The 26967-nt window shown below is 54.4% G+C and overlaps 1 protein-coding gene across 1 annotated transcript in view; it reads right to left on the minus strand.

Moving 5' to 3' along the window:
* AJAP1 (adherens junctions associated protein 1) overlaps positions 1-26967 on the minus strand; it is a 38526-nt gene that overhangs the window by 9530 nt on the left and 2029 nt on the right. Inside the window, exons 2-4 of the mRNA XM_059866515.1 lie at positions 11619-12298; positions 4411-4498; positions 1435-1677 (exon numbers count right to left, since the gene is read on the minus strand). Of these exons, the coding sequence (XP_059722498.1) occupies positions 1435-1677; positions 4411-4498; positions 11619-12298 (1011 nt within the window). The remainder of the gene's footprint in view (positions 1-1434; positions 1678-4410; positions 4499-11618; positions 12299-26967) is intronic.

Below are 26967 nucleotides of genomic sequence, written 5' to 3' on the forward strand. Positions count from 1 at the left end.
GGGCTGCCTGGAAGTGCTCTGGGATAGAGGGTCCCAGAAAGCATCCCTGGATGGTGAAAAAGCCATGATCTCTGCTAGCCATAGCACAGGTACTCTGTCACCTGGCTGGAGTTCATATCAAACCAAGGCTCATGGACACCCAACAAAATGGTGTGACACTCCCTGCCAGTTCTCCACCTCCTGAGATGTGAAGAAACCCTGGAAAATGCAGATGAGCAGAACCCTGCACGCACGCAAGAGATGCTGATTGAAAAGGCATCAATGTTGGCTGAAAGGCGTCAAATTGTTGGCTCCAGGCCTGTCCTTGGGGCAGGCAGATCTGGGCTGTGGCTGCCACACATGTCGTGGTTCCTCAAGGCTGTCTGGAGCATCAGCTGCTCATTTTCTCCCTCAAAACTCTCAGCCTGGCTTCCCCTCTACCTTTGATAGGGACACACATTTACCATATGGTGAAACCACACCAGCACCCAGTGAAAGCACTCTGGAGACAGCCTGTGGTGTGGGAAACATCGCTCCTAACCCCACTGCTCCTGATCCCCCCCGGGCAGGCAAGGGGCTGGCAGAGCACGGCCACATCCCTTGGCTGCAAATGACACTCCTTGTTAGCGCTGTGCCGTTGTTTTGCAGCAGCCAAACGGTTCATTTGGCTCTCACTGCCTGCTCCTCCATTAATCACCTGCTTGTTTGCAGCCCGGCAGCTTTGCCGATGCCACTGAGGAGACAGCACAGGCGCTGGAAAAATGGATCCAGTGGCATTTTATGGGCTGGCAGGAGCAGCAGCAGCTGGGAAATGAACACCATGTGTGGTGCTGAGCTCGCCCAGCCCTGCAGGGCCAGGGGCTGCTGAGGCACCCACCCAGCCTCACTGCCAGAACTGGGGGCCAGGGGCCAATCCCACACTGAACTATGAGTGGGTGAGCACCTGAGAGGTAGGAGGCTCTGCCAAATGCTCCTGGAACATCACCCCTTGTGGAATTTGCAGGCAACCTTGACAAGGGAAGAGATGAGAATCTTGACTCCATGTTTCAAAGGCTGATTTGTTATTTTATGATATATATTATATGAAAAATGCTATACTAAAAGAAATAGAGAAGGGGTACAGATAGAAGGCTAGACAAGAATGATAATAAAATCTTGTGACTGACCAGAGTATCGACACAGCTGGACCTGTGATTGGTCATTAAGTAAAAACAATCTACATGAGACCAATCAAAGATGCACCTGTTGGTAAGCAACTTCCAAACCACATAGGAAGCAATCAGATAATTATTGTTTACATTTCGTTTTTGAGGCCTCTCAGCTTCTTAGGAGAAAAAATCCTGGCAAAGGGATTTTTCAGAAAATATGTCAGCGACAACCCCTGAGCACCAGAGCCCCATCACCCCAGCAGGATGGTGCTGCCCCCATGCCAGGAAACCACGGCTCCCACCTGACCTGTTTCCATTGAAGGTGGTTTTGTAATCCCCGGGCGAGTGCAACGTGTCCTCGGCGTAGACGGGCACGGGCGTCCGCACGCACTCGTGGGAGCACTGCAGCGTCTCGTTGTAGGCGGTGAAGATGTCGAGGGCGCTGGGCACGCGGGCGGGGGCAAAGTCAGTCAGGTTCTGGCAGCTCTCCTCCTGCTGGTCCAGCTTGCGTTGGTGGCTGTTGCGCCGGGGGCGCCCGCTCTGCGCACAGCTGGGCGGGGGGAGAGAGAATCAGACAGTCATGGGATGGGCTGGGTTGGAAGGGACCTTAAAAACCCTTCAGTTCCATCCCCCTGCCATGGGCAGAGATGCCTTCCACTAGATTGGGTTGTTGCAAGCCCTGTTCAACTGGCCTTGGACTCGTCCAGGGATGGGGCAGCCACAGCTTCTCTGGGCAGCCTGTGCTATGGCCTCTCCACCCTCACAGGGAAGAAATTTCCCCTAAGATCTAATGTAAATCTTCCCTTTAGTTGAAAACCACTCCCCTTGTCTCATTCCACTGTCTGTGTGAAAAGTTTCCCTCCAACATTTTAATAAGTCTGTTATGGCCTGAAAGGCCAAAGCAGAAGGGATGGGAGGCACTGTATCCCTGAAACTTGGCAAGGGAACTCACCTGATTGACCAGTCATTACAGATTGTTCCATACTATATTAGAATTCAGAAATTCCAATTCCAATTCTGAATTGGAAAGATCAGCCACAAGCAGTCATTTGGCTCGGTGCTTTTTTATAAGAACCAAATTTACATTTTAGACACAAGCTTTTTCCCATCAGAGGAATGACTTAATGAGTCACACTTTTGTACCTGCAGGAAGCAAAAGCCTTTTCTTAAGTGAAAATATGTAGGTGAGAACAATGAAGTGAAACCCTTTCCATTTGGGAGACACCAACAGGTTGGAACTTCTCAGGATAAATGAGCTCAGGACCTGGTGTGACACAGCAGAGGGATGGTTGGCAGGGCAGCCCTGCTCTCCAGGGGCTCCTCCAGCTCTGGAGGCTTCATAAGGATCTCATGGCTGCACAACACTTCTGCCTCAGTACGTCAGAGACGAGGAGAACCCCAGCTCGCAGGAGCCGCCCTCAATCAGCCTGGTCCTATTTCAGGGTCTAGACACTGATTTAATTAAGATGCCACTTTTTCCAGATGGGATTGACAGCGCCTTGCAGAATGCTGGAGTTTTGGGAGGTGGCAGCTCCGAGGGCGGTGGGAGCTGGGGATGCCAGCACTGTCTGTGGAGGGGCACCCCTGGGGACAGGAGCGTGGGGGTCTGCCGGGAGCAGTGCTGGCCAGGGTGACAGCATCTGGCTGCTGGCTCCGCTCTGCTTGATGCAACTGAAAGAGACAGCCCTAAACCAACTGCTGTCTCCCCACAGCACATGTGCAGGAGGAGCAGTGACAAGGAGGATGCTGGCTTGGCACGCAGCCATCGCTCACCCGTCCTGCTCGAGGGGGACAAATGCCAGCCAAAGCACAGGGACAGAGACTGTGTCCCTGCTGGGGACAGGGCCAGCATGTGTGGTGTGGGTCAGCCCTGCCATGGAGCACCTGAATGTGGCCTGGGGTCACCCAATGAACCGAGGCAGTTTGGGTAGAGTTGAGCAGACTCCCAGGTACTGTTTCTTCACCCTGGACACACCTAGGTGCTGCCCACACTCTCCTGCTGAGGATTTTCTCGGGTGATTTCTCAATTTCACTTACTGTAAAGCATTTCTATTCTACACTGATCACTGGATTTATTTTTTCCCCCTTTTTGGCTTCAGCAGCAGTTACTGAGCTGTTCTGCCAAGCTGTGGTCAGCCGGATCAATGACTCGCACCGCTCACTGCTGCGACTGGAGACAAATCCCACAAGTGTTTTATAAACTATTCTCCCTGCTCCTTCACTGAAACACTGCAGCAACCAGGGTAGTGCTGTGAATTAAATCCCACTCGAGATAAAGGAGGGGGAGCCTCACTGGCTACTCCCCAAAGCAAGTTCAGCTGTGGGGACAGAACCTCGGTGCTTTCAGTCGGCTGCTGCTCAGCATTACGGCTTTGCCAAGACAAAGATGCCTCCATAGCCCTGCAAAGGGCTTCTCCTCTCATCCCAGCGAGCCAGCAGGCTCCTCATCAACCCGGTGTTGTAATTGCCTCCTGGATACAGAAGTTGATTTGCTGCAGCACCCACGCAGAGCTCAGCCAGGCTGGAGGGGAGAGCCACCAGCCACGCTCCCCCCAGCCCCGTGCTGCAGCCGTGTCTCTACGCCAGCAATGCTGACCTCAAAGTAGGCCAGTTTCCCTGGGAAAATAGGTAAAGTGAGGAGTGCCTGGAGCGAAAGCTAACCTATTTTGCCATACGCCCAAGCCACACTGAGAGAACAAACCAGAGACAATGAAGCTGGAGAAGCACAGCAGTGCCCTGGGGGTTGGGGCATGCTTCAAACCATGGCACCTGAGGGGCTTCGAAGGTGCCCTTCTGTCCCTGGGGTCACAGGGAAGGGCAGGAGGTGCAGCTGCTTCTTGTCAAGCCAGGCTGGGGATTTTAGGAGCAGCATCAAAGCTCCTTAGGGAAGGCAGTGGAGGAGCTGCTGGCACTGGGCAGATCCTGGGAGCACCTGCTGTGGCCCAACACACAGCTCTGACCTCTCCAGGTGGCACTGTGCTGAGGCACTCAGCCCCAGAACAGCAATGCACACGTGCCCTGTGAGACTTGTCCACCCAACCTGGGCACATGCTGGCCCCCAAAGCCACTGGCCAGGTGGTGTGAGGTGGGGAAGCTGTGAGGGCACAGCCAAACCCGGATGCACCAACCTCCGCTGGAGGTTTTGTGTAAACGCCCCATTTTCTCCTGCAATCCTGGCAGGTGCCACAGGCTTTGGCACCTGCAGCAGGATGGGCACCTCCATCCCCACCCTGTCCCCATCCCATGCCACGCCCCAAGCCAAGCAGAGCAGGAGGGGCCTTACCAATTTTTTAAGACAAGAGTTGTTATCAGCGCAGCTATGACCATGATGAGGGACACGGTAATAGTGATTATCTGATGAACAGCCAGACCTGCAGACAGAAAAAAAGAGACAGTGGGGATGGGAACTGAGGGGACCCCGGCAGAGTCCCCCTCCCCACACAGCCCCCCACCACCCCCTCCCAGCGCGAGGCCACACACAGCCCCCGGCAGCGGTGCCGCAATCCTCTCTCCTGCCTTACACAAAATAATCTCTAAGCCAGGCTCCTCATTTCCTATCCTCTCAAGTATGTTCCTTGTCAGCCCGAATTAGGCACGAAGAACGGAAGAGAAGTGAAGACGTCTCCCCTCTGGGACGGAAAGGGAGACGAGCCCAGCCTTGCACCGGGTGCGGGATTCACCAGGGAGAATAATTACAGCACTGGCGGCTGCTCGCCTTGCAGGTCGGGTGGGCTCACTTCCCCCTCTTCACCTTCCACGGGGTATCATTTTGGCTCGTGGATCATTCCTAATGAGCAGTTTGGAAACAAAAGCAGCTCGCTGTACACTATGTTTGTGATTTTGTGCTGCCTTACAGTTGCAATTTCATAATGAAATGATTTTTCCTGGCTGCAGCCCAAGGATGTGCTATTTTTCACAAACAGATGTTGCAGCTCCTGATGGATGGTAGTTTTAATAAATAAATAAGTCTTAGAATGACAGGAAAATAAGCAGTTTTATATATATATCTGTATGTGTCTGTGGCAAGGACGGCGTCAGTGCCAGGGCCATGGCTCAGCTGGAGCTGGGGGTGCCTGGGGGCCACTGGGCAGCACTGGGGCAGTCACTGCTCCTGGAGAAGGATTCACTCGTGGCCCCCGTGCTGGCAGGGTGGGCAGCAGCCAATTCCAGCTCACTCCTTGGCTGCTCCACCTCTGGGTTTCACCTCCCAGGGGAATTCACAGGGAAAATGCCACACTGGGAGGCGACCCACCACCCACTGGCACCCCACCTCCTGAAGGTGAGGCCCAGAGAAAGACTTCTGAGTTCCCAGAGGGTGGTGACGATGGGAGCATGTCCCCACGGGCCCGAGGAGGGTGGTGGCAGCTTGTGCCCACGTGTGGCAGGTCAGGAGTGACGCCCACCCAGGCAGCAGCCAGCCCGGCCGCATCCTGCACGGCAGCCTTGGAGCAGCTCCCAGTGGGACGCTGCTGAAAAAGATAAAAGGAAAGACTCTAAAAATAAAATCAAACCAGCCCAGTGCCCGATTCCTTTGAAAAACAGAAGCGGAGTCGGGGACGAGACCTTCTGCAACACCGGGAGCTGAGGCAGTGGTGGCAGGGCCGCGGGAGAACCTAACGATGCAATTAATCCTTGCATTTACGTAATGGGAAAGGCACAGGCAGAACAGATTGCAGGTGGCTGAGCACTGGGAAGGATGGCAGCTCCTTGGAGCAGGACACATGGATTTTAAGAAAGGCTGGATAATTTTAGACTCCATCACACACATAAGTTGCCATATGTACCGGCACAGCAAAGTTCCTTTGCATCATGTATAAATTCTGCAGAACCCAGGGGGATTTCAAGGGGACAGGAGACCTTTGTCTCAATGCTGGTGATGGACAGAGGGAAAGGATCCAACAGGTAGCCTGTGATGGTTTCCTGGGATGCCCTATAGCAATACCTGCTGCAATAAACACTACCAGGTCTTTATTCTTAACTTACAAATATAAAACATCCTTTCCATTAGGCCCTCAAAGAATGTAGGGCCATACGGGGCAAGATCAAGAAAATATCCAGTCTGTAAGGGGTGGGGTTAAGGTGTGGGGCACCCTCTGAGAGGGGAAATGTCCTGTAAGGGACATAAAGTACCCTGGTGGGTGAAGTGAGGTGGACAGAGATGATGCCAAGGGCAAAGCAGTATTTTAAACACAGCCCGCAAAGCCCAACTGGATGGAGGAAGGGGACTTGGAAGATAAAATCAATAGCTCATAGGGCAAAATCCTCCTCCTCCAGTGTATGAAGCTGCCTGGCACAGGCATAACTCCCCATGAGAGCCTGTGCCCCCAGAGAGAGACCCCGGGAGCAGGGATTACAGCGCCTGGGTTTTGTTTGCTCATCTCCTTGGCAAAAGCTCCGATCCCAGCGGGTCACAGAACCCGGTGGCCATGTAATTACACGTTATTAACCGTGGAAAGAGGGAGCTGCAGGGAGCTGCAGGGAGCTGCAGGGAGGGCAGTGGCGGGAGCGCGGGGAGGGACACCCGGCCCCGGCCCCTCTCACCTGCGAGCGCCTCAGCCCTGCGAGGGCTCCCCCTGCCAAGGCTTTTACCAGGCAATTTGACGCAGTGACCATTTAACTGGAGGGTAATTACAGGAGAAGTATTTAATGGAGCCGAAAGTGTGTCCAAGCCTCTGCGCTTCTGCTAGTGCAGCAGAATTCCGCATGCCGCCTGCCAGGAGGGAAAGCTCTTCAAAGGCGCTCTCTGAACCCTCGGAAATGCTGAAATATCTTTGGGTTTTTCCATTCTCGTGCCATCCGTGTGCACTCCTCGCTCACTGGGGCCTCTAAATCCCCAAGGTGGGGGGAGAGGAGCCACAGAACCCCAGCAGGGCAGCACAACCCAGCTCCCGATTCCCCACATCCTGGGCAAAACCCCAATCTTCTCAGAGCAAGCCAATCCCAGGGCTTTTTTTTTTTTATCTGTTATTTTAAAGACCATATATTTGCTGCTGAGATGAAAGTGCTGAGGTTTGGCCTTTCTGGCCACCTTTTGAAACGGCTCCTGGACAGCTCTGCATCAATGGAATTAATTCCATGAGAAAATCCATTCGAGACTAATGTCTTGCTACTGCAGGAGCGCGCCATGGCAGCGAACAGGAGATATAAGCTCTTAATTAAAAACAAAGAGAACCTCTATCCCCCAAGGCCTTTATTTCAACAGCTCTGGTTAGGGAGCCTGTATTTTTCATTTTCCCAATAAAAACAGCTACGAGCTGCAACTCTTTGAAGACCCTCGTCAAGGCCTTGAAGCTGCATAAAATTAGAAAAAGGAGAAAACAGCTCTATTTCATTTGAAAGGGAGAAAACTGGAGTTACTCTTACAGGCCAGATATTGCTACCCCCAGTCTCTTCCCACACACATGCTGTGTGAATCTCCCTCTCCTCAGCATCCCATCCTCAGTCCTGCCATAAGTCCCCTTCCTCTGTTCTCACACACCCTGAGCACCAGGATGCCAATGCCTCCTCCTGAGCATTGTGGAGAAGCTGGGGCAAAGCTGCTGGACTCGAGAGGCTTTACAGCTTCCCCAGCCATCAGAAATCACATCTGAGCCCCAAAAACCTCATCCCCTGATAAAGCTGCTTGCGGACAGAACAATTCAATCAGGAGCGTGGTGTGGCCTCCCTGCTGCCACCGCTGGCCTTTCCCAGGGGGGATCAGCCAGATTTGGCCGTGACATGAACCTACTGCTGGTTAATAGCTTGTAAGGAAAATAATTTACAAAAGCCACAAGGGTTTGATACAGGGGAGGAGACACAGCAGAAATCTTCTTGAAAAGCTGTCTTACACTACACTGCCAGTTCCTCTGCTGCCCAATTCACCACACCACAAACAGCCTTGGCTCTGCTCTTCCCAACACCTTCTTGCTGGCAAAGCTGAGGTCAGCAAAGCTGCTTGGTTTTTCACCTGGTAAATCAGTGATCTCTCTGAAACCCAGCCCAGGGAGTGTTAGTCATCCTGAGGTGAAAACGCAGCTTTTCAGCAAAAAACCCACCAAGGCTCCTGGCAACTTCCTGGAATTTTGAGCTGGACTGATGAAAGAAAGAAAATATCTTCCCGCTGCTGCTGCAAAATGTTTTTGCCAAGAAGGAAAATCCTGGAGGTTTATGCTAAAGACACTGGGACTTATCTTCTCAGGTGTTACAGCAAATATCACCGAGCAATAAATACTTGGAGAGCAGCAGAGGAGAATTTCTGGCTCACTGAGAGGCACGTGGGAGGATGTGCACAGGCACGTTCGCCATCCGCGCATCCCGGGGAGTGTCCCGACTCCCTCGTAGGGAGAGCTCAGCTGATGGCCACGCTCCTTTCTGGGTTCCACCAACATCCTCCACCCTTCAGGAGAACTGCAGCTGATGCACAGCCCTACAAGAGATCCTTTGGGCAGCTCCCAGGAAGGGTAACCGTGGTGCCAGCCCAGGAGACACCATCCAGCTCCTTCACCTCCTCTCCGTCCCCGAGCTGCGGCACCACCCCACGCCTCGGCACGGCGGATCAAAGAGGCAGCTCCATCCTCACTGCCCAGAGTTTTCTTTTAAACACATTTTATCTTTAATTAATTCCTTTGAAGCTTTTTGCATCTACTATCTCCTCGCCTCCAGCAACCCCCTACTGCACCCTCTTTCTGGAGGCAGGGTCATCACCAGCGGGAAGCAGCGCCTCTGTTATTATTTATTCCTGACACACTGCCGGCTGGAGGTGGGGAGGGGTGATCTGGGGCCACCACCAGCTCAGATCCAGCTGCCAACACCCACATGGCCCCCGCCTTCCCCCAGGAGAACCCCAGCCCTGGTGAAGGGGTGTCCCTGAGCACCAGCTCTGCCACAAGCTCACAGACTGCGGTGCCAAATGCGCCGCGGCCGGTCATCAAATACCACTAAGAGCAGCAGACAGCACATGGAGTTTTCTGCCTTATAAAGCACTTAAAGGTTTAATTAAAGACGGCTTTATCCTAAAGCTCCTGAAAGGAGGCTCAGACAAACCAGCGAGTGCAATTCCTGCCTCGCACTGACAGCTCTGATTCATTCCACTCTTCTCTGCTTTGGCTGAGGCTGCGGGACCCGGGGATGCTCTGCCTTGTTGGAGGAGCCCAGCCCACGTGGAGAGTGCCCGGTGAACGCTCCTCGCAGCCCTTCCCACTTGCAGCCTGCTGGAATTTTAATTATTCCTCTCTTTCCCTGCTCCAGAGTAAAATGATTATGACAGCCCTGAAGAAGGAAGCACATTTTTGAAAAGCATAAGCATAAACTACGCCTGGGTGAACATCTTGCAACGCCCAGCTGATGCCAGCAGTGCTGTGCGGCGCGGCAGGGGTGGCATGGGGACAGGAACACCTGAGCCACAGGTCACCTGAACCCCCACAGCAGCACCCACTGGGCCAGTGCACGCGCCAGCCTCTGCTCTCATCCCAAGCATTACCTGCCATCACTCCTCTGCTGCCTCTCCTGCCTATGAGATGAGTGATTCCTATTCCAGGGGAATTTTTTTAAGCTTGTTTTTGCTGTCAGCAACTCACGGAGGCATTGTTTCTGGCTTTTTTCTCTCGCTCCTCAGCGAGGAGGAAGGGGGGCGAGAGGATGATCTGACAGAGCAGAGCTGCTCCCATTGCTCATCTCAGCGAGCACTGCTGCCTCTGCTGAAGTGAAGTGGGTCTTTTTACCACGCTGTGTGCACCCCAAGGGCCCCATGGTCCCGCACAACCACCAGGGACCCAGAGGCAAAGCACAGAGGGATACAAGGACACAGCACAGGAGGGACATGGGGGCAGCAACACAACAGCAGCCACCTGCTCCGATGGAAACGGGTGCAGGGGATCTGCGTGGCTCCAGGAGCCCTGGGACAGCTCGGCCAGCTCCTGTGGGTGCCACACACAGGTGGTTCCACCCTGACCCCCCAGGTATGTGCTGAGGACAGCTGAGGGACCACAGGGAGTGAGACCAGCACCGCACCCACTGCGGGCTCCCGTCAGGGCGCCTCACCGGACCGGGACTGGCAATGCTCGCTGAGGCAAATAAACCGTACAGGCGAGTTACCTCATCCTCATTTGTAGCCATATGTTTTTCCCAGCAGAGAACAAACACTTCCAGCCGCTACAGCTTATATAACAGAGTGGAGCAGGGCTGGGAAGCTGCACGGCTTCGCACAGGCGCCGCACCAGCAAAACTGGCACGGACCCTGCTTTGAGACAGAGCCGGCTGCTCGCTCCCAAAACACTGTCCCGAGGCATGGCAGGGGCATGGAGCTCCCACTGGGAGCATACTGAGAGCTCGCTGGGGTGCTCAGCCCCAGCACTGGAAGGAAAAGCAGATCTGGACCTCAGGAGCTTTTCAACTGAGGGTGGATGAGCTGGGATCAAACAGGGCCTTTAGACCCGGGAAGAAGTTCATCGCATTCACTGCTTGAAGAGAAGTTAATTAGAAAAAACTCTGATCATGGAGAAAGCCCCTAATGAGAGCTAAAGCCTGCAGATTAAAGCAGTTGGCCCCCTGGGAGCTGCCGGGGCTGCAGCTCCTGTTGTTCTGTGGCCACGCAGGACAGCAGTGATGGCACTGGCAGGTGGGTAGCATCACTGTCAGCTCAACTTCACCTAAAGAAGGCAGCCCACTCCAGTAAGTCCCAGAGCCCCAGCACATGCCAGGAGCCATCCTCCCACAGCTGGTGTAGGCAGAGGGGCTCCTGCAGCTGGCTGATGGCAACAAGTCCACTGGACCCCACCCTCTTGGACTGGATGATGCCACTGAGGCCAGAGGCACTGACCCCAGCAGGGGGAGACCAGGCTGATGCTCTCATCATGCAGCGAGCAGCAAAAGCCTCAGCCCTTATCAATACTCCCTCGCTGATCTATCCAGCCCATTTCAGCATTTTGTAAAAGGTGTGTAGGCTGGGAGTTATTTTTCATCTATAAATAGCCCCTTTAATTCAGGAACAACATCCTGGTTGCATCGTCTCTTTTTGCCAAGCAGGGCAGGCTGGATAAATTAATTTGGATTAAGATTAGGCCGTAAAATTCCTTTTCATTTCGACTAGAAAATCGCAGTGGGCTCAAAGCAGTCGATGCACAGTGAGTAAATTCTGTAAACTATCCACTGGTATCCCACGGTTTAATATCAGCAATAACAAATATAATTTGCAATAAATGGGAAGCAGCTTTCCCATCCATGTCCACGCAGCAGCCGGCGCTGGGGGAAGGCATTCCTGTGCCGAGCGTGATGCTCAGCGCGATTACGGGAGATGGGCTGTGGATGGAGACTGTAATGGGAAAACGCAGCAAGTGGCTGGAAAACGCCTCGGATAAAAGCGATAATCAGCGCCGCCGTTGTCCTCCGAGCGCCTGTTTAATGTCACACTAACTCCTATCCCAGGCAGCGCTGCCACCGGGACATTCGTGCCGCGGCGGACCCGCCAGCCCTCCTGATGTCCCCGCCACCTCGCTGTCGCCCGGCAGACCCTACCTGTGCTGTCTCCCAGCCCACGCGGCGGGCGAGCATCCTTGCCTCCGCTGCTGTGCCCGGCGGCCGGCTCGGCGGTGCTGGTGCGGCCGGGGCCGCTGCGGGGCCCGTCCCCGCCGGGCGCGGGAGCCGCGGTGCTGGGAGGCACCCGGGGCGGCGTGGCGGCCGTGGCAGAAGTGACAGCGGCGGCGGCAGTGGTGGCGGAGGTGGTGGCGGCGGCGGCGGTGGTGGTGGTGGTGGTGGCGAAGGCGCTGGGCAGCGTGCTGCTCTCCAGGGAGTCCTCCTCGCCCGTGGGGCCCCAGACGATGACCTCGGGCAGCGCCGTGGGTCTCCCGTCCCGTGGGGCGAAGCCGCGGCCGCGCAGGTGCCGCCGGCCCCTCCGGGAGCGCGGCCGGCGCAGGGGGCGGCCGGCGGGCAGGGGGGCGGCGGGGGGCGGCCGGCGGGAGCGGGGTCTCTGCAGAGGGGGCGCGGGGGCGCAGGTCCAGGGTGGGCCGGGGCGTTGCAGCTCCTCCCCGCTCGCCGTGCCCCACAGCGAGCCACGGGACAGTCTGTGCCGAAGCGCCGGCCGTGGTGAGAGCTTCCCCCCGGTGCCGGTGGCTGGGGGCTGGCAGCTGGCAAGGTCCATGGCTAGGTGGAACATGGCTATTAAAATCCAAGCATGGCTTCCGAGCGGGCAACCTGACCTGTGGACGGATAGGGATTGTGTTAGAAGGGCAGCGGGGCAACCCTGCTCTCCCCCTCAGTATGGCACACCCTAGATCTCTGCGCCCAGCCACCCAAAACATCCCCCACGTCCACAGGTATCGTTGTCCTCCCTGGTTCTCCAGCCAGAGTCCCCCAAAACAGTATCATAGGGCATGCTGCACCCCCTTCCCCCAAAAACTATCACCACCAACATGGCAGGCTGAGGATCTCCATTCATAACTGTGACTTTTCAGTTGGTCTGGGAATGATGGGAATGACCTGAGGATGGGTTCTACCAGGAAACACCCTGGAGGAGCGGCCAGTGCCTGCTTTGCCCAAAATCAGCCCTTTTGGGTGAATTATCCAAAGCAGACGGGCCAGCGGAGCTCCAGCAGCGCAAGCTTTCACTCCAGGGACACTGAGAGGCAGAGGTGTCAGAGAGCCCATCCCTTGCTTCCCAAGCCCACAGGCAGCATGATGAAACCCTCAAAGGGCTGGAGCAGACGAGTCCGTGGGCTCTGGTGCTTGCACGTGTAGCCCATCTCCCACCATGGCAGTCACCCACGCCACAGCAGGAACATCCTCCCACGGAGCACGGCACATCCCCTCCCACAGCGTGGAGCACCCGAGCTGAACATTACCCTGCAGCACAGGGAGGGCAGGAGGAGCAGCCTCTTCTCCTGCCCTTTCTGCCACAGAGCAGCTGGAACACCCCCGAGCTGATAGCAGCTTCAGCAGCTAGAATTTTGCTTTCATGTCACCGTCACATCACGTCATGTCACAGCCTCTCCCTTCCCAAGTGACACCACACCAAGGCTCTGCTCCCCTCATGTAAAGCAGCAAGAAAATCTCTACTAGGCAAATTTCTGTTGCCTTCTCTCCCCTACCCACCCCGGAAAAAAAAAAATCATTAGGCCAAAACCCAAAAATCTTTACTCCATTTTACTTAGCTTTTACAGGAGAAAGACTTTTGTCGAACTCAGCAGGAGTTAATGAGAGCTTTACATGGCTAAACGGGCTAATCCTCTGCAGCAGCGCCCGCACAGTCCTTGGGAGCACGACAGAATGTGCATCTGGTTGACAGAAGCATTTGTACACTCCCTCTGTGCGTGAGCAAGCGAAGCTAAAGGAGCTGACCTGGATACTCCCAGGCACAGGCTTTTTCTGCTCAGAGGATCTCTGCTTTTTTCCTAATTGGGTATTTTTTCAAAGCGTAACAACATTTATTTTGGGGAGGGAGAAGGCAACGCAAGGAAAGAGCGCAGAAGGAGAAAGGGAAGAGCCAGAAACAGACAACAGAAACCAAAATAGTTCAGGCTGGGGGAGGAAGGATTTCAAGGCTTCAAAAAAACCACAAACCACCCAAACCGTGGTGGTGGTGGTGGGTTTTTTTAGAGGCCGACAGAGTGGTGGCAGCACGAAGAGTGTCCCCCACGTGCTGTAGCAAATGCCGTGCTTCCACTGGTGAGGAGCCAAAAGCTCATGCTCCAGCAGGATCATCAAGCACAGACTCACCTTTGCAATGCTCAGGATCACTCCTGTAGCATGTCAGGCTTGATTTCAGCCTCTGCCCAACTCCCCAACATCACCTGAAATGTTTCCTTGCAAGGAAGGAAAGGTGCTGGGCACCTCCTGATGTGTCACTCACCTCAGGTGCCACCTCTCACACCATCTGTGCCCACCCCCAGATCTCATCCCTTCCCAGCTCTCTGTGTTGCTCACACTCAGAACTTTTATGAACAGCTGCTGAGCAGAGCCAGGGAAGATGTGCCCAGCCCAAACTTGGTGCTTGCTGCCACTGCCTGGAAACTTCTGAAAGACAAAATGCCAGTCCTTGGTGCTTGGGATTGGCAGCTCACAGGAAAAGCAGATATTCCCCCTGCTTCCATCTCCTCCTGTCTCCTTGTGACATTTCAGGCTGCAGCAATGGCAGTGTGAACTTGCAGGGACTTGCTCCTGCAGAATCTGCCCAGCACGGCTGCATCGTTCATAGCAGCATCAGGAGGATGTGTGGGCAGAGGCAACACCCAACCCTTGTCTTGCCCTGGGCCATGCTGGAAATTTGTGTCCCAGCATGGCCAGGCAGCGCTGGTGACACCCAGGACAGCAGTGTCCCTCACTGCTACCACTGCTGCCCAGGTCAGAGGCTCTGGCATGGGGATGGACACAGTAAGGGACACCCAGATGGGGCAGATCCACTCTGTCCCGAGGACAGCTTGGGTCACCCTCCCACCAACATCCCATCAAGCAATGCCACCCAAAGGGCTGTCACCCCAGGAGTGTCCTCCTAGCCACCACACCAGCTGGCATGTCCCCAGGAGATGGCTTCAGGGACAGAAGCAGCCAGTCCGGTTACCTCGGAGGAATTTTGCGTGGCATGCGATCTTCTGAGGGCTTTGCAACAACAGATAAGAGCAAGTGTCCTTCAGAATAAATAGCAGCGTGTAGGAGTTGCCGTTGTCCTGGCAACGCAGCGTGATGTGCCCGGCGCGGCGGCGGCGGGGATGGATGCGGCAGCGTGTGGCGCGGCCAGAGGCAGGACCACCCGGCCCTCCCTGCCTCCCTCACCCCCGCCCCACGCCAGCACCCTGCCAAGGCCGGTAGCGGGAGCGACACGTCCCGAAGGACACCCACGGTCACACAGCGGAGCGAGGATTCGCACCACGAGGAGCACATATCGGAGTGAGGATACATCTCGCCCGGATCTCCTGCCACCTTGTCCTTGCCCCAGAAAAACCTGGGCTGTCCCAGGAGAGCCCGCTGCGGCTGGCACAGCACGGCCCGGCCCGGCCCAGCGCCCCGGGAGTCCCCGCGCCTCCGCCTCCCTGTCGCCCGAACAGGCAGGAGAGCACCGCTCGCCTCTCGGGAGCGCCGGCACAAAGTCACCGCTGCTCGGAAGGCCGGGAGGGCGTTCCTGCTTTGCCGAGACATCAAACAGCTCAAACACCTCCTCAATGGCACGAGCTGCTCCTCAGGGACAGCAGAGCAGAAGCAGAGGACCCTGAGCTGCTCCCAGTGCACGGGATAGCTCCCTCACTGCACCCATAGAGGAGCTCTGGCATAGGGAAGGGAACACACCATCCAGACCCACACATAGCATCCATCTGGCTTGGTTTGGGGGCACGGAGCCAGCCCTGGCTGGAGGGACGTGTGGGCCAGAGGGATGTATGGAGCAGGGCTGTGGTTACACTCCTCACTCAGGAATCAGGGCTTTCCTCACCCCCCTACAAGCACACACAACCCATTTTGCTAAGAAATTTGAGGAGCGTGGGCAATTTTCACATTACTTCTTTTCCCATCTTGGAGGTGAATGGGAATGTTATCCCAAAATACTGTTCAAACTCCAGGAAAAACTCAATAAAACTCTGAAACTGGGTTAGATAAAGAAACACAGAGCGGATATATTTGAAGAAATGAAATTCTGTCCTTGATCTCCTCATCCGAGGCCTTGGCTCCCACCAGCCACAAATCCGCTCTCCTGGCTCCATGGATGGTGAGATGGACACACTCACACACAGGAAATGGAAGTCCTACAAATATTTACCTGCAACAAGCATGAGAGCAGATTTGAAGGAAACTGCTGGGCTAATGACACGGATCAGTCACACCAGGACTATTTCCTGAGCCAATTCGAGCCCATCCCAGTGCCAAAGGTGATGGAACAGTGAATGTTCCACTGGAGCCACCACAGCCTCCCCACCCAACACACCTTTCAGAGTCCTCCCCTGTATGAAACCCCTTCCTGAATCTTTCCAGGTGCAGCTGTGTGCTTTGAAGAGGAGGACAGTTGGCACTTGATGTAAAGAGATTAATTTCAAGGATGCTGGAGGATGTGAGCTCACCGTGGTCCTTGGCAGTGGGGAAGAGGCTGCTGTGGAACTTGGCACTTCTGTGCACTTGCTACCAGCCTCCACATGAAGGGAGGGAAAGCAGGAGCATCCAGCATGGAGTGGGACAGAACAACCCCTGCCCCAAACCTGAGAACCCTCAGGGGTGGCAGCACCTCAGGCAACCCTGATACTGCAGACAGGACGTGGATTAATCCAGTGCACCCGCTGTGCTCCCAGAACCCCCCCAGCTCTGGTAATGTGTCTGAAAATTAGCTGGGATCACGGCTCTGACAAACATCAAAACGCCACCGTCAGCACTAACCCACTTCCCAAAGCCTCAAAGGCTCACTTGAGTGCAGTCCCTTTCATAAGGTCCTTTTTTGCTCTCCAGCATCAGCCCCTTTCTCCCATGCCTGTGGAGACACTTCACAGGAGCATTAACTGTAGAATAGGCTGATTTTTAATGCAGAATTATACAAATGGAGCCATTCTTCCATTTCATGCCTCCTGTTAGGTAATCTATCGGTATTGCACAGGGAATCAAGGTTATGTCCTTGTTGGGGTGATTTACGAACTCTGAGCGTTTCATATCTCCAAACACCAAGCGAGGCAGGGACAGAAATATTCCTGTGAATGCCTGGAGCAGGAGCAGGAGCCCTGGTCAGACAGTTGGGGTGATGTTTCCTTGACCCAGGCAAGACAAGGCAGGAAAGCAGGCACCACGCTCTAGGAAAAGCATCCTCGGCAGCACGGCTGCGTGTCCTACAAAGGCATTGGGAGCAGGGCAGGTTATGAGAGTACATGCAGGAACTCAGTGGCTCCATACGGAATAGAACGAGGCCGCTGCATCCCAGTGGGTGACTTTCACACTGGAGCAGGAAGAAGAGGGGAAAACTTCAATGGCAGATACTTGGCCCGTGACTGTGTGTCCTCGCTGAGGTGGGGACTGCAGCCACCGCTGCAGCTGCTCTCCTCTCCATCCCGCTGTCCTGTGTGATGATCCCTGCAGTGCAGAGACTGTCCTTTGTTGTCACACTACCAACCATCACCATGGAAATGGAGCATTGCCACTCTGCACTCTGGGCTGGGCCGGGACTCTCCGCAGGGCTGGGAGGAGGGGAGATGCACCATCCCATGGATGAGTGCCAAAAGGCATGTGGCAAGTTATGACACAGGATCAGCAGGTGACCTTGTGGACTATTCCCACATGGCATTCACCATATCCCACCCCACGCCCCAGGCATCAGCAGCACCATGGAGACCTCTCTTCTGAGCCATGTTCTGCTACGGGATGAGTTTTTCTGATCCCAGACCCAATGGGAACTGGGAACATACAACACACTGTGCCATCTGTAGCCCCAGCCTCTTCCCAGATAATTACAAATTTGTGAAAATATGGCTGCCAAGCTCCTTAAAGCCAGGACTGGGACTTAAGGCACAAAGGCTGACACACAGTAGCACCTAAGTAAATTAAATGTGCCACATCACTACCTATCTATATTACAGTCCTGAGCTTCAGGATTACCTACTAATAAAAGTGATATTTAAAACAAGTCCTAAGTTCCTCCGCTGCCCCCTTCTCCCCACAAGTAATTAAACTGACGCCGCTTCCTGCAGTGGAGGGGATGGGATTTATCACGGAGGGAAATCAGCAGAGGGTGAAATAGGTTGAATCCTCCCCGCCACGCCGCTGTGGCCAGGCAGACAGCAAACACCCACTTCCCTGGGAAAATGGGGCAGGAAGAGGTTGGGTGGGGCTGGGAAGCCACGGGTCCCCCCAGGATGGCAATGCCAGGATGGAGGCAGCTGGATCCATTCCTGGCTGTGCTTGGGGAGTCGTGAGAGGGGGGCAGCAGGGCAGCCGTGGCGGGGGGAGCCACTCGCTCTTCTGCCTCTGCCTTGAGCTCACCCAGCTGCAAATAAACAATTTTACCATTTGAATAGCCGCGAGTGCGGAAGGCATAATTAATACCCAGCGGTACCATCAGCCAATGTGCTGATGCGGGAGGTGCAGCCCCTGCCAGCGCCGTCAGCGCGCAGCTTTGGCTCCGCCGCGCCGGCCCCGGCTGCTCTCGCCTCCAGGCCCGTCCTTCGCCAGAGGCAGAGGAAGGGCAAAGCCCCGGTGCAGCCACCTGGGGCTGGTGCTGGAGCCTGCCAGTGCAGGACCACTCCGGTGCATCCCACACCCACACCATGGGAAGAGGCAGGATCTGGCAGAGCAATGTGGGGAAGAGTAAAAAGGAGTGGGCAGAGAGCTGTGCCTAGTTGCTGCCAAAGCTAAGCTGGCCTTTAACCCTGAGTTTCAAATTCAGTTCCCACTTTCAAATATTTTAAAAGACACTGACAGGACAAAAGGCCCAGTGCCTCCAGCCAGCCTGAGGAGGAGTGTGAGAGCTAACACAGTGAGCTGGCCAATACCATCCATTATGGTCAGCCTGGCTTAGCTTGCTCTAGAGAGGGCAGGATATCTGCTTGAGAGAGTTTTCTTGGATCTTCAGGGATTATTTCAGACAGGATTTGAAAAGTGTCAGGGTGGGAAGCCCAGAAGTTTGCATGCATCTTCAGACAAAAACACGTCTCAAAAATTTCTGTGCAAGACCAGTGCTTGGTAATTTACCTGCCACCGCTCTGGCAGCTGCAGCTCTGAGCCTAGTCTGGCTCCCCTGGGAAGACTCAGAGTGCTGCATGTTCATCTGCCAGTGTGGCAAGACAGGTCCCAGCCAAGCCAGGGTATGAACTGCCTGGAATGCTTCCCAAGGGGATCAACACAGTGGCAATCTCAGGCCCTGCATCCCAGGGTGGGATGCAGGAGCATCCATCCTGGCATGGCAGAGTGTGGGTGCTCCTGGAGCATCCCTCCCAGTGGGCATGGGGCAAGTAGCACTGAAATATCTACCCCCAGCAGCACAGCCTGGGTACCACCAGAGCATCCCCCAGAGTGGGCATAGATTGGATACCACTAGAGCATACCCTGTAATAGGCACAGCCTGGGTACCACCAGAGCATTCCCCCTCACTGAGCAAAGCCTGGGTACCAACAGAGCATCCCCCTCAGTGGGCACAGCCTGGGTACCACCCTAGCATCCCCCTCAGTGGGCATAGCCTGGGTACCACCCTAGCATCCCCCTCAGTGGGCACAGCCTGGGTACCAACAGAGCATCCCCCTCTGTGGGCACAGCCCACTGAGCACCTCTCCCAGCACACACAGTGTGACCACCACTGAAGCATCTCCCTCAGCACACACAGTGTGGGTATCACTGGAGCATCCCTCCCAGCAGATGTGGGGTGGGTACCACTGGAGCATCCCCCTCAGCACACACAGCATGAGTACCACTGGAGCATCCCTCCCAGCAAACATGGGGTGGGTACCACCGGAGAATCCCTCCCAGCACACACAGCATGAGTACCACCAAATCATCCCTCCCAGCACACACAGTGATGGCACTGCTGGAGCATCCCTCCCAGCACACACAGCATGAGTACCACCAAATCATCCCTCCCAGCACACACAGTGATGGCACTACTGGAGCATCCCTCCCAGCACACACAGTGATGGCACTGCTGGAGCATCCCCCTCAGCACGGCCGTCGCTCCCCCCACCGCCGCCCGGCCGCCCCAGGCAGCAAACACTGCGTGCATTTAACGTGGCAGGGCTGGACAGTGGGGTGTTTCATCAACCCAGCAGCGATAACACTCGGCTTTTGTCCCTCCTGGATAAAGGGGGTTTGTGAGCACTGGCTTTCCAGCCCAAACTGGCACCTGTTGCCAACTTACCCCACTAGTCCCCCCCTCGAGTTCTGCAGCAGCACTGGGGACCAGGCAGCAGCAAGAGCTCCAGCTCAGACACAACTTACTGGGAAGTTTCAGATTTCCAGATCCACCAAAATCTCGTTGAAGAGCCGCAGTCTCAAGCTCTGCTCTTTTTGATATTAAAAACAGTCCATAAACCTAAGGAAATCAGGGCTTTCCCCCTCTTTTAGCTTCTCCCTAAGCCTCCTTGTGTGTTCCAGCTCCTCATGCCACCACAGAATCGCCGCCCAGACTTTACAAGCTGTTGGTGACCTGGCACACGAGATGGTGCTGCCTTCTCCCATCCCCATCACAGCAGTGGAAAACACTCCCCTATGTACCAAAATCATCTGCTGAGGGAACAGGACTGCAACATACGTCGGAGCACATTAAAACCAGAGCTTAGAGATCATCCCTGGTGTTAGTTAATGCTGCCCACAGTAAATAAGGCCAGAGGCTGAGCTGAGTGGCTCCCTGCTGTGGACACAGGCACAGGTAGGACAGTGAGCTTCCCCACAGCCACCATCCAAGGCATTTCTGCTTTCCCTGCTTTGCTTGTGAATTTTCTTCCATTGCCACACATCTGCCTCCAGTACAATCAACTGCAGGATGACTAGGCCTCCCCCTTGGATGAAAGGACTTCATTGGTGTGTCCAAGCAGGATGCAATGCCTGGAGCTGTTGGATGGGATGGGATGGGATGGGATGGGATGGGATGGGATGGGATGGGATGGGATGGGATGGGATGGGATGGGATGGGATGGGATGGGATGGGATGGGATGGGATGGCAGAAGCGAGGCTCTTCCCACTGGGATGGCAATAGTCCCGCCGGATCCCAGATTGGAGCTGGAGCCTTATGAGGGTTTTGTTCCTATGAATACATATCCACAAAGTGATTCCAAAAGATAGCAACTGAGTCAACCCAGCCCTTAGCTCTGAAGGACCTACAGTGAGGAAAACCATGGCACAAATCTATGGCTTATGCTGCCCTTCAACCCCAGCGCTGACCGTATTTTCTAAATGAATGTGCTCAAGCATGTCATTACAATGAAAGCAGGGAACACTTTGATCTAAAAAAAATAAGTTGGCTCAATACATCTAAAGTAGCAGCTTAACAAGCTTTAAAGCAAAACAATTAGAAGAGGTCTGTGGTGTCTTTTAACACAATGTGTCTTTGCAGGAGCTGCGCATCAGAGCCCGATGTGGTATCCGTATCAATGGGAAACACCTCCAACCATGGAACACATCCAGAGAGAAAATACCTCATCATGGGATTTTTAATGATGACCTCAGAAAGTGCTCCACTTTCCCAGGAGCAAAGACAAGCCTTGATCCCCTGGAAGCATCTGGATGACCAGCACAGGGCCCAGCCAACCCTTCCCCATGGCAGAGGCTGGATGTCCACACAGGGAAGTCCACCTAACTGAGATATTAACTCCAGCACCATGGTCTCTGAATGGAGCTGCTCTCAATTCATCCTGCAGTGACTGAAATCTAAACCTGTCTTTCTCCTGGGAAGTCCCTGGCAGCCTAGAGATGCACAGCCTGCCCGGAAACCTCAGCAGCCATCCTTGGGAATGAACACAGGGAACACGTCAATAATTTCAAAAGCTCCATAAACTCTAACAGAAATGGAGAAGATGAGAGGAATGAAGACTCTGAAAGCAGAAAGAGGAACAGATGGCTTTTATGGAGCAAGAAATACAATAGGAAAAAAGGGAGCAGCAGAGCTCTCTTTGAAGGTGCGAAACGTCAGTAGGGAAGCCTGGAGAAAGCCAAGGCCCAGAAGCTGGGAGCTCAGTGCAGGGCACTGCATTGCCCAGCCGAGGCTCTGGCTGGTAGTCCTGGGGAGCTCCTGGCCCCTCTGGGCTCCTGAGACAGCACTGGCTCTGCCCAGCACCACCACAGGGACATCCTGCTGCCAGAGAAGGGTCAGAGTGACACGCAGCATGGAGAAAGAACAGCCCAAAAAGATGATGAAAAAGCCAAGCTAAAATAGAAAGCAAAGGCAGCGGGAATGAACTTCAGGGCAAAGACTCTTGATCCTGTCACAGAAAGTTCTAAATCCCTTTTAGCACCAAGCAATTTCTTTTCCATGGAGAAGAGCTGTTCTCCCTGCCATGGCTATCTCACTGTGCATACAGCAACCAGGCAGCTCACAGGCTCTCCCACTGCAGCCATGGCAAAATCCTGATGGATCAAAGTGGCAATGAGGATTTGCCTCCAGCACCTCAAGAACACTGTGCCGTTGGGGGCACAGCCCCTAGAAGCCCAACTGCCAGTGTGTCAGGGATCACTGTGCTCTGCATTTCATTAAAAAAAACCAATAATCCCCTTTGCGAGAGAGATTAAACTTTTTCAGCATTATCTCCAATGGGCTGGCAGCAGGGGATGACCTCCTGCATTTCTCCGTATCTCAGCTTCCTTCAAAGGCACCTGTGCCAGCAGCTTTACTTCCATCCTCATCCATCAAAATTAGCAAAATTGATTTTGCCAGAGAATATGTCACTTTGACAGGAACCCAGAGTAAGTCCTGAGTGTGTCACGTCAGATGATGCTGAGGTAGAGCCTCTTACAAAGACAAGAAACAAGAAGATGAATAACTCATCCTTATCCTTTCCATGAAAAACTTTGCAAAAGAAAACACATGAATGACAGATACTTGTAGAAAAAAGGTTGATTCGTTTTGGGAGTTCTTTCTAAAATAACACTTGCCAGCATCCGGAGCGGTCACACTTTCCCTACATAAACGCCCCGCCGCTGTGGACTCAGCCAAGCTTTGGCTCTGGCCAGGAAGAGGCAGAGCCAACCACGCTCCCGGTGGGATGTGTGGCTTCATCTCCTGGCATTCATTGCCCACATTCCGGTGGGTCCTTAAGTGGATATCCTCGTCCACGTCAATTAACTGATGCTTCATTACTCGGGTCCTGCAAAGGGAGCAGAGATGCTATCGCAGGCGCCGGGAGCAGGGCTGGGGTCACGCACGGGACTCAGGCAATTACGGAACGAGTCCCTGAGGAAGCCACGTGTGCTTGTGCTTGCTAGGCAGGCAATTCCCAGGGGGAACAACCTGGGCTGCCCTCGACCTTGTCACATCTTCAACCTGAATGGCGTGCAGTCAAGTGGCAACATCAATTAGTGGCATTTGCTCTCACCGGCACCTCGAACGCTGCTGCTGAGCAGCGAGTCCCCAGCCTTCCCATGCTGAGCACAGCAGCTCTACACAGCTCCTCAGCTGGCATCATGCAGCCACATCCCCCATCTATAGGGCTCTAAAACACAGCTGGAGTTTCTCCTGACCATCGCAGGATGCTGCAGAAGAGGCACGGCCAAAACCCCCATGGACAGGAGCCATCAATTTTCACCAAGTTGTAGCTAGGTGAGAAAGTCACAAAGCCGCTCTCCTGTGTGGCACAGCGTGGTCCCACATGTGGTGTGTGCTGTGCTGCCATTGTCCTGCGGCACACAGTCACCCCAGTGCCAGCATGTCCCCATCTCCATGTTTCTCTTGTGCTAGAGCACGTGCCCTCTGGTGAGCTCCAGTTTTTTCCACCTCAATCATCCAGACTTGCCTCTTGGAGGAAGCGCCTCGCCGCTCCCAGGCTACGTGTTGTTTTTGAAGCAGCTTCTGCTCAGCCTTTATTTGGAAGTCAGTGGAGCTGGAAGTGCTGGCATCACAGCCAGGCCAGAAAAGCTTCACCGCTCCTGCCTCGCCACAGCTAAGCCTCATCCCATGGATGCTTCAGCCAGGGTCCACAGCAGCTCTGCAGCCAAGGTGCTGCTTCTCCTCCCTGCCAGCTTCTGCAGCAGGAGCTGAAGAGTCCTTTCCATACCCACAGAGATGCTCTGCCAGGGAACAGCTTCTGCTTCCAATGGCTCTGGCTCGTTGGGACACAGCAGTCACTGGCAGTGGGGACACAGTGCCCCTGGGATGCTCCAGCACTGCCAGGAAAGTGGAGCTGCTGAGAAAGACCTTCAGAGCAAACTTCAACAAAAATCATCGCATGTCAAAGCGTATCTCCTGCCTACACATCATTTCCAAGTCACAAGGAGACATTTTGCAGATCGGAGTTGGAAATGAGCACTTTGTGAATGACTGTCTTTATTTATTTCTCTAAGTCCTCAGGCGAGTCCCAGTGGGTGTTTGGCCCCCTGCCCCAGGCACCCAGCGCCTGCTGACCCCACCCCTGCTCATCTCCATGGAGCTGCTCATCCACCTCCAACCAAGCTGGGTTGTTCCTCCTTATCTTGGTGTTGCTTGGAACAGTAAATGCCAAATCTCTCAGCACTGATGGGAGGACACTCCCACACAGCTGCACCTGGGGCAGGTCTCCACCCTGCTCCTAGAGCATCACACCAGGCACCCCAGGCCCCATGTGAGCACCCACTGCACAGCACCCAGCCCTGCCACCACACTACAGACAGTGTGGGTGCTCTGCCTCCAGCTTGGGCAGAGTTTTGGGAGCACTGGGGGGTGATGGAGCCAAAATGCCCACCGGTCCCCACTGTGTCCCCAGTGAAGGAGCTCAGTGCTGCACTGAATGGAGGCTTTAGTGCAGCTTCGCCTTGCAGAGCCACCAAGGCCAGAGAAAGTAACTGATAAACCCAGAAAGCAGAAGAGATTCAGCAGCAGACAAAACCTCATTTCACAAGGAATCCTCATAAAACCAAATTAATGTTGAAGGATGAAGGCAGGTAAACCTCCCACGGTTAAGTTCAGGCCACTGAGACTCAGTTGAAATCTCTCAGCAGTTCTGATTTAATCAATGCATTTCCAAGTGAAATTAGATGAAGTACATCTCCATCACAGGAAATTATATAAGCTATCAAAGTCTGTAGGTGCAAGTCCCAGTAAAGTAGAGCCACAGGAAATATTCATATCGACTCAAATTCCATTTTTAAGGACTCACTTCAGGTCCAGAGTTTAACATTCTTTTAGTGAAAAAATCACTCTGATGAAAACAATGAGCCAAGGCAAGGAAGGGCCAAGCAGCAGATTTGGGAACAGCCCCACATAACCCACAGTGATTGCTGGGATGCTGGCCTGGGCCAGGACCCCCCTCCCAGCAGCACCACCCAATGTGGGGGGGAAGAAAGATGGAAGGGAGGAAAGATAGAAGGAAGAACAGAAGTAAAACCTCTTAGTTTTAAAGGAGGGGGTGAAAGCACCAACAATGTCACACCATCCACTGATCCACCCAACACACTCAGCTTCCAGGAATTATCCTGCTGGAAGACTGTTGCTATCAAACCCAAACTCTGTTGGGCTTGAGCTGCTGTTGCCCACTTTGTCACCCCCAGCCCTCCAGGAGAACAACAGACACCACAACCCCGAGCAGAGCAGCTCCTGCTCCTCCTGCTCAGCACACTGAGGTTCCAGTAATCTTGGTAATCTTTCCTCCCAGTCCTTCTCCCATTAGCTATATTTAAAAGCTTAGGCATGCATACATTTTCATAATAAACCTCAGACCTGCTGGAAGTTCTGTTGCTTATTCACACCCTATGGAGCTGCCCTTGGGAGCCTGTATCCATCCATATCTACAGACACTGAGGTAAATAAGGCATGCTGGGACAGCCTGAGGATCAGATTGGGTGAGGGAAGTGGGAACGCGGTTGGATATCTGTGTCCTCTGCCTGGCTGCCCTTTCCTGTTTCAGTTTGGGCTCTGAAGGAACACTAACAACTCCCTCTTTCCAGCAGATGACCATTATGTACAGCAGAGCCAAGCCGTGGTGCTCCGGCCCCAGAGCAGCTGGGCCGGCAGCTTGCCCGTCCCGTGTCCCGCCTGCTGAAGGCTGGCACAGCAGCTGCCACACGGGGCAGCCCCCAAACACCCTGGGCAAGCAGCAGCACCACGACAACTCCCACCTGCCACCCCACTGGAGACACCACAACGACAAGGCGGTGGCTCTGGTGTTATTAGAACAATTATTCACGCCCTGGGGAGCGGCTGCCAGAGCCCTGCGCCTCTCCTCTCGCCTCATCTGGGAAATTGCTGTCAGCACAGAGGTACAAACCACTGCATAAAAGTGCAGTTTATTCAAGCATTATTGTGCCTGTTAAGTATCATGGCCAGTGACACCAGATGAATTTCTGTGGCAATCAATCCACCCGGGAGCAGCAAGCTCAGCCCCTGTGTGGATGCAGGATGAGTAAGGACTCCTCAGTGGAGGCCATTAACTCCCACTGCTTACTGCTCTCATTACTTCCCAGACTGCAAGGCTTGCATCTTTGACGAGCGGCTGAATCTACATTTGACAGTGTGAACCTGATGAGTGAAATTCATGGAAAATGTTTGCTTTGGCAGTAACTACAAGGCCCATAAAGTTTCCACGGAGCCAATGTGCAGGGATGTATGCTTTTAATGAGTTGCTTTATACAATCGCCGAGAAATTGCAAACGGTGGTTTTACTCCTACTGCAAATCACTCCAGAGCTCAACGCTGTAAAAACCGTGGCATATTGTTTAAAACATTATATTCATAGCGATGGAGGGGAAGTCCTCGGCAGTGCTGGAAGCCTGGCACGCTGCAGAAAGCTGCCGTGCCCTCGCAGGCGGGCGCAGGCACTGACGCAGGCGTGTGCACGCACACGTATGTCTGTGCACACTCAGGGAGTGACAGAGCCACTGCCACCTCCCCAAAAGAACAGATTTTGCCCCGCAACACCCACACCTGCCAAGAGCAGAGTGGGGCTGGAGCATGGCTGGGACCTTGCAGGGGCTTTCAGGGCAGCGCTGCTCGCTCAGCCCCGCTCGGAACCGGGGAGCGGCAGCTCCCCTTCACCGAATAATTCTGAGAATGCAGTTGCACAGGTCCTGCCCTCCCCGGCAGAGGAGAGCAGCTCACCGCGAGGTCAGTCGCTGTCACCGCCCCGGGCGAAAGGGATCCGACTTGAAAGGAGCAGCACGGTACCATCTCCCCGCCGCAGGCAGCCGCTCCAGGCACAGGCTGTGCGGGGTGAAACGGGCGCTGCAAAGCTCCACTGTTTCTCCTGAAGCTATTTTTCTAGTAGTCTTCGAGAAAATGAGGAGAAATGACATGGGAAATGT

The sequence above is a fragment of the Haemorhous mexicanus genome, chromosome 23 (assembly GCF_027477595.1).
Source record: "Haemorhous mexicanus isolate bHaeMex1 chromosome 23, bHaeMex1.pri, whole genome shotgun sequence".
NCBI classification, from domain to species: domain Eukaryota; kingdom Metazoa; phylum Chordata; class Aves; order Passeriformes; family Fringillidae; genus Haemorhous; species Haemorhous mexicanus.